General features: G+C 37.6%; 1 protein-coding gene and 1 long non-coding RNA gene across 5 annotated transcripts; both read left to right on the forward strand.

Annotated features, from left to right (window-relative positions):
- Positions 1 to 244: 244 nt before the first annotated feature.
- On the forward strand, positions 245 to 2,989 carry LOC133818374 (uncharacterized). Of its 4 annotated transcripts, none has more exons than XM_062251219.1 (4): positions 245 to 430; positions 703 to 769; positions 1,880 to 2,072; positions 2,637 to 2,989. In XM_062251219.1, exons 2-4 carry the CDS (start codon positions 704 to 706, stop codon positions 2,765 to 2,767), a joined length of 390 nt encoding a protein of 129 aa, XP_062107203.1. In that variant the 5' UTR covers positions 245 to 430; position 703; the 3' UTR covers positions 2,768 to 2,989. The 4 variants fall into 4 exon arrangements, with proteins under 4 accessions (XP_062107203.1, XP_062107202.1, XP_062107204.1 ...); XM_062251218.1 differs by having other exon boundaries at positions 246 to 430; positions 680 to 769; XM_062251220.1 differs by having other exon boundaries at positions 246 to 430; positions 712 to 769.
- A 1,263-nt stretch (positions 2,990 to 4,252) lies between these two features.
- On the forward strand, positions 4,253 to 5,687 carry LOC133816250 (uncharacterized). The gene is made up of 2 exons (XR_009885108.1): positions 4,253 to 4,992; positions 5,063 to 5,687. It is a non-coding gene; the product is annotated as an uncharacterized LOC133816250 (long non-coding RNA).
- The last annotated feature ends 3,437 nt before the right edge of the window (positions 5,688 to 9,124 follow it).

The following is a 9,124-nucleotide window of genomic DNA, read 5'->3' on the forward strand; positions in this document are numbered from 1 at the left end:
CTCGTGGAGAATATATATTAGGGGTAGTAGAAACAGTACTATATTGGTACTTGGTGAGCCCAACCAAAGGCCAAAATTTGGTTGAGAATAACTGTGGTTACATAACATAAATATATAAAGCAAAATAAAATGTAATTATTTTTTTCTTTTAAAATTAATATTATTATTTATTTTATAAATATTATTATTATTTGAGGCAGGCAAACGGCAATTGAGAGACGCAATAAGAAGAAAAAGAAAAAAGGCAAAAAGAGAATGGGCAAAAAAGGCAAAATAACTCAGCTTCACTCACCTCCCTTACTCTCTCAGCCCTTCTCTCTCTTTCTTTCTCAATCGGCCTCTCTGTGTGTGTTTTTTTTTTTCCATCTCGTAAACAAAGAGTATGTAGAGAATCTACTTTCCTTTAACCCTGACCCATTTTCAACGCACGGTAAGTCCAATTTTAGGGGTTTTTTGTGTTTGTTGTATTGATTTTCCTCTTCCTGCCTACTTTCCACCTGGTTTTTTTTTCCAGTTCATAGAATAATTTTTTTGGACGAGATGATGGGATTTCAACGATACCCATCTCGTATTTTCCCCATCTCTTAACTTATCTCAAAAAAATTTGTGGGTTTCTCTAAGATTTGGTTTTTGTTTTTTGTGGTTTTGGTTTTCGGTTTTGTTTTTGTGAATTGTAAAGGTCTTTTTTTTAATGAGGGTTAGAATGATTAGGGAGATGAGCAAAGAACTTCCACCTGAACCTCTTGATTTCTTCATTTGGACTGTTGAGGTGAGTTCTTCCAACCTTCCTCCTTTTATAATCGTTAATTAATTTAGATCTTGATCTTGTTTTCATCATTTGTACACTTTTTTCTCTTTTATTAAAGTATTTGAGCTGGTTAATTATTGATGGGAATTTAAATTTGTTGCTGCGTACTTGCCTCTGATCCTGTATAATTGAGGTTCTATAACTGGTTGGACATTTGATCACTGTCCTTTTTTGCTTTGTATGTTGCAATTTAGTAGAAGTTATGGTATTGTTCGATTCATATTTGGCGGTCTTGTTGAATGCAACAATATTTTTAATTGCTAATTTTAGGTATGAGAAAGGATCAACTTCATTAATTTTTATTTTTCATTTTCTTTTTGTGGCAATTTATTTATTTGATGACAGCAATTATTGCAATTTTTATGGCCTTATAAAAAGTTGGGGGTATGGATTTCCAGCTTAGTTGTTGAGGATAATAATTTGTTACTTTTTTTCTTAAAAAAAAATTGTTGTTTAGCACTGCACCCCAATAGTTGTCTGTCAACAGACGAACCCCATAAGAAGTTGTGATTGCAAGTGTTTTATTGTATCAGGATGCTTTGCAGCATCACGAACTACCTGTTTTAAATAGCGAGACACCAAAGATAAAGTTAGAAATTTATGCCTGAAAATTCGATGGAAAAAAGATGCTGCTGGTGGTGCGAGAGGAAAGTTTGTATCAACTTTCTAATTGATATATTTGATTGTAGAAGGGGTTTTCAAGTGAATATTGGAAGTCCATATAGAGTTGTTTTGGTTGAAGGTACTGTTTATGCATGTTATGTTTTGCAGAGTTGCTGCTTGATGGTTTTTAGAGGACATAGTTACAGAGGATTGAGTTGTATTTAGCCAATTTACTCAGTAGAACATGCATGTCGAAAGCTATTGTCAGTAGGAACCTTACTTTTCATATTTTTCAGTGCATTTTGATGGACTAAGTTGATGATTGCCGTGCAAAAGTTCTGACAACAAAAACTGATGAAATTTCCTTGTGTTTTTTTTTTCTGGAAAATGAGTGAAAAGCTTATGATTCAATATGTGTCTCTTTGTCAGAAACAAAGGATATGCTTCATGGTTCTTTTTCCTTGACAGGATGTTGGTTTGTGGTTGGAAGAGATCAATCTAGGTAGTTACCGTCAGGTTTTTAAGGAAAATGGTGTCAATGGAGAATATTTGGAAGGCATGTCTATGTTTACTACTGAACAAATTCTTCGATTTATTAGACGATGTCACATGAAATGGGGAGATTTCATAACGTTATGTAAGGAACTCAGACGAATTAAAGGTATTTCTTCTCTCTCTCCCACCGCTTTATTTACATGTGTAATCATCTGATGACGTGCAAGGATGGTTAAATATATGACATAATAAATGGAGAGACTGATTTCTTTTTCTCTAGGAATATATTTCTCTTGGAAATAAGTTGTTTAGATGTGACTAGATCATTTCATTCCAACATGATGATGGCATTCTGGGTTTTCTATAGTGTTATGTTATGTGCTCATTTTCTAGCTTTCCCCAAGTCTTTCTGCTATATATGTAGCAGTGAAAGCAACCAACTTGCTAATTCTAGCTTTACCTGAGTCTTTCTGCTATATCTGTAGTTGAGATATCCATAATCATACGAACATGCTAATGATGGCAAACTAAGATTTGATATGGAATAATGGGCTCATTTTCTAGAATTACCAGGGTCTTTCTGCTATTATTTTTATCTTTCGCTGAGAAATCCACGCGCATACCATTTTCTGATTCTTGTTTGCATAAGTTATGCATATGTATGTTTCCTTTAGTTTTAATATACAATTTGGATGCAAGTTACGTAAGCTGAAGCCAATTGTATATCCAGTGGCCTGTTTAAAGGGGGAGCAAAAGGTTCGCAGGCCGTGGTGGGCTCCATCATGCCTCTCTGTAGTCTTTGTGAAGGTGGCGAAACGTAATAGACAATCACGGGTGGTTTCGTTGAATTTGGAACCCTGATGAAAGAAAAGATCTGCTTATCTGTATGTATTCATATTTTTCTTTTTTACTTAGAGAACAGAAAAATAGGAGAACTTTTTGTCTTGAATCTGTCAAGATCACTGTTAGTTCTTCTTTGAAGAACTTTGGTGTATTCTCAAGCTCTTTTATGTATTTATTTCTTGGTGATTTTGCTGTTGGATGACTATTTGGTAAAGAAAAGGCATGAAGCAGTTGAGTTCCCATTGCAATTTACTTATGAACATCTTTACAAGTGTTGTATCGCATCTTATAGCAAATTGAAAAGGGAACTCCACATTGGTTGTCTTATAGATCTTCATTTTCTAATTCCATGCTGTGATCATGAGCATAATTCTTTGAAAATGAAGAAAACAAAGTTGTTGATATTGGACATATCATATTGGCCCTCGAGAAAGTGTGTTGAGATGCGTTAAACACGTCCATTGTCACTCACATATGTAAGTCAACAGTCTTTTCACTTTCAAATTTGGTTAAAAAAATACTGTACATGTTTCAATTCGAACTTGAGTCGTGTTTTTGTTTTGTTCTTCTTGCCTTTTCTTCCCTATAAGACTCATGGTAGCCATGTCATTTGAACTTTGATAAGTTTATGGTTAGAAGACAATGCCACATGGAACTTGGAAGGAAGACAAAGATGTTTGGTTAACTAGAAAGGAAGGGGATGTTGAGGTGTGGCCCTCAATCGAACCTCTTTTTTCATTTTCTTTGCTTAGGGGACATGTACCTTATGGCCTGGCAAATTGAGACCTGTGCTATTGTGTTGGAATAAGTTGTGATTGTGAGTGAAGTAATTGGTTAATGAACCAACGGATCAGTTTACCTTTATACGCCTCGAAAATCCTCTTTTTTTTCCTATATTCTTTTTTATTATTATAATGGTGCATACATCATGGGATTATTTTTGTTACTTTTGTGTTTTAATATATGTATATATATATATATATTTATGTGTAAATTTGTGAGGTGGACAAATCGCCATTTTAGAGTCCTCTCCTTTAAAAGTTTTTAACTATTAGTTCACATCGTTTTCATTGCTAAAAACATCTTCATCAAAAAGGAATTTGCTTTTTATCTTTTTGGCCAACACGTCAAGAATAATAAAATGAATGAGATGACACGTAATGAATGGAGTTTGCTTTTCACTTTTCCTAATTAAATATTATATTGTGACATTCTAAAATTATTATAATTTTTTTTTCTTATTTTTTTATTCAACATTTTCAAAAAATATATTTTTATTTTATTTTTCTATTTTGTTTGTAGACTTCAAGGAGATAATTTGATTCTCTAAAATTATTCTAAAACACTTTATTTTCTTCTTTAATCCTATTTTTGATTCATTTTATAGTTTATAATAAAATAGTAATTTAAAAAAAAATATAAGTAATTAAATATTTTTTAAATTTAAATAAGATATTTATAAGATATTATTATTTATTTTATCAATTTTACACGTTTAAAAAACTAAAATTGTTCCAAATGATTTTATCTATTTTCTCCTTTAATCTAATTTTTTTATTCATTTTATAGTTTATAATAATATAGTAATTAAAAAAATCTAAGTAGAATTACATGTCTATCTATATCTATATCTATATATTATACAAAGAAGAGCTTCAAGGAGATGAAGTGACACTCTAAAATTGCTCTAAAACACTCTATCTATTTTCTCTTTTAATCTAATATTTTATTCATTTTATAGTTTATATTAATATAGTAATTAAAAAAATGTAAGTAATTACATATTTTTTAAATTTAAATAAGATATTTACAAGATTTATTATTTACTCTATCAATTTTACACGTTTAAAAAACTAAAATTGCTCCAAAGGACTTTATCTATTTTCTCATTTACTCTAATTTTTTTATTCATTTTATAGCTTATAATAATATCGTAATTTAAAAAAAATGTAAGTAGTTACATGTCTATCTATATATATATATATATCTATATATTATATAAATGAGAGCTTTAAGGAGATGATGTGACACTCTAACATTGCTCTAAAATTGCTCCCACCATGTGCATCCCGGTTAATGCCCAAGATCTGGAGAAAATCCCAGACACCTTCCGGGGGACGGTCTATGAGATCGCGAGCTATACGGTGGAGCATTATTACAAGGCCAATCCGAAGGACTTGAGGGAGATCGAGGCGAGGAGCCCCGAGAGTGTCATAGAGTCCGCGCTGGGGATGAACCTCACGGTAAGCTTACTTAGTTAAATTCTTTTGCTTTCTTTCCAGCACGTGCCTTACTTTCTTTACTTCTTTGCAGGCGGCTTTGGCCCTACACCGCAGTGTAGCTCGGTCCAGGGCCAGGAATGACGAGCTCCAAACTGCTCAGGTCACTCTCGCATCTGCTCAACAACAAGAGAAAAGTGCCAAGGCTGCCTTGACGGCTGTCCAAGAAGGCGAGCAGGCTGCGTAGGCTTCCTTGGCCACTGCGAAGGCTGAGCTCTCGGAGGCTAGGGCTAAGCAGCTGGAGGCCGAGGCCGCCATCGAGGGAGAGAAGGTGTCCTCCAGCTCCTCCATGGAGGCCATGCTCTACCACTGCTGGGCCTTCAACCAGGACGGCGACTTCTCTTTCTTGGCCCTGAGGTGTGGGAGACTTATCTCGAGAAGTTTAAGGCCCGTCTTCAACAGGAGCCACCTTCTGAGACTGGGGAGACCTCTGCTGCCGGCGAGCAAGAAACTGAGGGGGTGACCTCTTCGGGGCGTCCTGGGGAGTCCTAGTTTTATTATTTTAAAGAACCTCTTCCTCTTTTTTTTTTCTTTTTTCTTTTGTAACCTGCCATTTTTGGCTTGACACGAGGTTATTTTCCTCGAGACCATTCGTCTGTACTTTTAAACATCTATTTTTCACTTAGTCCTTAATTTCAATTATATATATATTTTTTATATGTCTATAACTCGTTCATCCAAAACTAAGGGAAGAGACTTTTAGGTCGAGATAGACATTTAGACTTTGGTCATGACCAGAATTGATGCTGATTTACATCTTACTTGTTAAACGTTAGGCCTCGGGCTTGGTTGTATCCAGGGTTTTAAATTAAAACTTAGTTCGTGTTAATATGATTGATGCCTTGTGTTTTTTTAGGAAAAACATTGGTTGATCAATTTTTACTAACTTCCAAGTTTTTACCTAGTCGTATCCAGGATTTTAATTTAAAACTTAGTTCGCGTTAGTATGTTTGATGCCTTGCGTTTTTAGGAAAAACATTGGTCAATCAATTTTTACTAACTTCCAAGTTTTTACCTGGTCGTATCCAGGGTTTTAAATTAAAACTTAGTTCGCGTTAGTATGATTGATGCCTTGTGTTTTTTTAGGAAAAACACTGGTCAATCACTTTTTACTAACTTCCAAGTTTTTACTTGGTCGTATCCAGGATTTTAATTTAAAACTTAGTTCGCGTTAGTATGACCGGTGCCTTGTGTTTTTTAGGAAAAACACTGGTCAATCACTTTTTACTAACTTCCAAGTTTTTACCTAGTCGTATCCAGGATTTTAATTTAAAACTTAGTTCGCGTTAGTATGTTTGATGCCTTGCATTTTTAAGGAAAAATATTGGTCGATCAATTTTTACTAACTTCCAAGTTTTTACCTGGTCGTATCCAGGGTTTAAATCAAAACTTAGTTCGCGTTAGTATGATTGATGACTTGTGTTTTTTTTAGGAAAAACACTAGTCAATCACTTTTTACTAACTTCCAAGTTTTTACCTGGTCGTATCCAGGATTTTAATTTAAAACTTAGTTCGCGTTAGTATGATCGATGCCTTGTGTTTTTTAGGAAAAACACTGGTCAATCACTGTTTACTAACTTCCAAGTTTTTACCTAGTCGTATCCAGGATTTTAATTTAAAACTTAGTTCGCGTTAGTATGATCAATGCCTTGTGTTTTTTTAGGAAAAACACTGGTCAATCACTTCTTACTAACTTCCAAGTTTTTACCTTCTTCTCGGGGTATATGCCCCCCAAGTAATCAGAAAGAGAACTTTCTCGGTTACTTTAGACACGCTCTTTCAAATCCACACGCACACGGAAACATACAACGACATAAGAAATATACTTATCATTTTTTTAATAAAAAAGGGTGGCTTTTATAATTAAGCCTTACAAAGGTACGATTATTGATAATATTTCTTTAGGTGCATAGCGTTCCATGTCTGTGGGACTGATTCTCCATTAAGTCGAGCTAGTTTAAAGGTCCCTTCCTTCACAACTTCTATTATTTGATAGGGTCCTTCCCAGTTTGGTCCCAAAGCTCCATCCTTGGGGTCCTTACTGGCTAAAAAGAGTCTTCGGAGCACCAGGTCGCCTAAGTTAAAGATGCGTCGCTTGACCCTTGAATTAAAATAACGAGTGATTTTTTGTTGATAATGCGCGAGCTGTAGATGCGAAGCTTCTCGTTTTTCATCAATTAGGTCGAGGGACGCGCATAGCAATTTATCATTCTGCTATGGGCTAAAGGCCCGGACCCTGTGCGTAGCAATCTTTGTTTCGACAGGAAGGACGAACTCATTTCCGAAAGTCAGGGAAAAAGGAGAATGCCCCGTTGAAGTTTGGTGTGAGGTCCGGTATGCCCACAGTACCTACAGGAGCTGTTCGGGCCAAACTCCCTTAGCCTCGTCTAGCCTCTTCTTAAGGCTCGCCTTGAGCGTCTTATTTACAGCCTCGACCTGTCCATTAGCCTGTGGGTAGGCCACTGAAGAGAAACTCTTAATTATGCCATGTCTTCCACAAAATTCGGAGAAGAGATCGCTATCGAACTGGGTTCCATTGTCCCATACGATCTTCCTTGGCAATCCGAACCGACAGACGATATTCTTAACCACAAAGTTGAGGACTTTCTTCGACGTTATTGTTGCCAGGGGTTCTGCTCGACTCGGCTATATTCAAAATCAGACAGCTCCTTCTTCACCTTGGCCAGGTAGGCCGCCATCTTGGCTCCTCGCGCTTGGTATTACCCTAATACTTGGTTTACCACGAGCTGGGAGTCGCTGTAGCACTGGGCGACCTTGGCCTTCAATTCCTTAGCCACTCTAAGCCCAGTCAATAGAGCTTCGTACTCTGCCTCGTTGTTGGATGCCTCGAACCTGAACCGTAGCGCGGAGTGGAAACGTTCCTATCACTGCCGACCCTTCGCCACAAAACCCATACAATATCACAGAGGTGGCCTTTAGCTCGGCTACAGACAACCCCATTTTTTCTAGCGTGGACCGGAACAGCAAGTTCACCGAACTCCCATTATCAACTAGTATTCTCCTAACTCTCCGATTGGCGAGCTGGACAGTTATGACTAGAGGATCGTTATGTGAGAATTGGACATGGCTAGCGTCATCTTCAGTAAAATTGATTGGTTGCCTCTCGAATTGCTGTTGTTTAGGTAGATGCTGCTCCGGGATAAACTCCACTCCGTTATGAGACCTCAGTTCATTGATGTATCTCTTCTGGACACCTCTGCTCGTGCCTGCCAGATGAGGGCCTCCGGAGATGGTGGTTATCTCTCCCCCTATTATGGGAGGAGGGGTATCCTGATTCACCCGGGCCCCAGGCTGGTTTATGGAAGCCTCTGGAGCTTGCTGACTAGTAGGGATTCGATTCCGTGCATATTGAGCCAAAGGTCTGGCCTCGATGAGTGTCTCGATCTCATCCTTCAAATGCCTACAATCATTTGTGTTGTGACTGATGTCGTTGTGGAATCGACAGAATTTGGAAGGGTCTCTCTTAGCCTTCTGATTTTTCAAGGGCGCTGGCTTTTTCCAGGGAAGGCGGGCATAATTCGCTAGGAAAATGTGCTCCCTAGTGTTTGTGAGTTCGGTATAAACCGCGTAGACCGGTTTGAAATTTTCCACAGGCTTATTCTTCTTTGGACCGTGCTAGCTGTCCTCGTCGTTCCACTTTCTCTTACTTCCACCCCCTTGGTTATTCTAGGCAACAGTCTGAGTCGTTTTCACGATGTCCGCTTCCGCTCCAACGGGCTGGTCAGGGATTTGGCTGGTTCCCGCGACCAATGCTCGTGCTTCTTCTAAGTTTATCCATTCCTGAGCCTTGTTTAAGAATTCATCCACAGTGCTGACACCTCTTCTCTAGATTTCTTTCCACAGCCCACCCCCAACAAGGATTCCAGTTCTCATAGCCATGAGTTTGGAATTATCGTCCGCGTCCCTGGCTTGGGCCGCAACATTTGTGAACCTGCTTAGATAAGCTTTTAAGGGTTCCCCGTGCTGTTGCTTCACGTTCACCAGGGTATCCACTTTAATGCGAGCCACTTGAGAGGCTCGGAATGCCCTCTTGAAATCGACAGAGAAATTCTTCCACGAGCTGATCTATCGTTTC

This window comes from Humulus lupulus, chromosome 2, assembly GCF_963169125.1.
Source record: "Humulus lupulus chromosome 2, drHumLupu1.1, whole genome shotgun sequence".
NCBI lineage: Eukaryota > Viridiplantae > Streptophyta > Magnoliopsida > Rosales > Cannabaceae > Humulus > Humulus lupulus.

Bases quoted from the DNA above. Each gene is read 5' to 3' on its own strand.
- LOC133818374 (XM_062251218.1), top strand. From the start codon at position 692: ATGAGGGTTAGAATGATTAGGGAGATGAGCAAAGAACTTCCACCTGAA. The intron at 770-1,879 runs GTGAGTTCTTCC...TTTCCTTGACAG, and splicing joins TCTTCATTTGGACTGTTGAG to GATGTTGGTTTGTGGTTGGA. The intron at 2,073-2,636 runs GTATTTCTTCTC...TTGTATATCCAG, and splicing joins GGAACTCAGACGAATTAAAG to TGGCCTGTTTAAAGGGGGAG.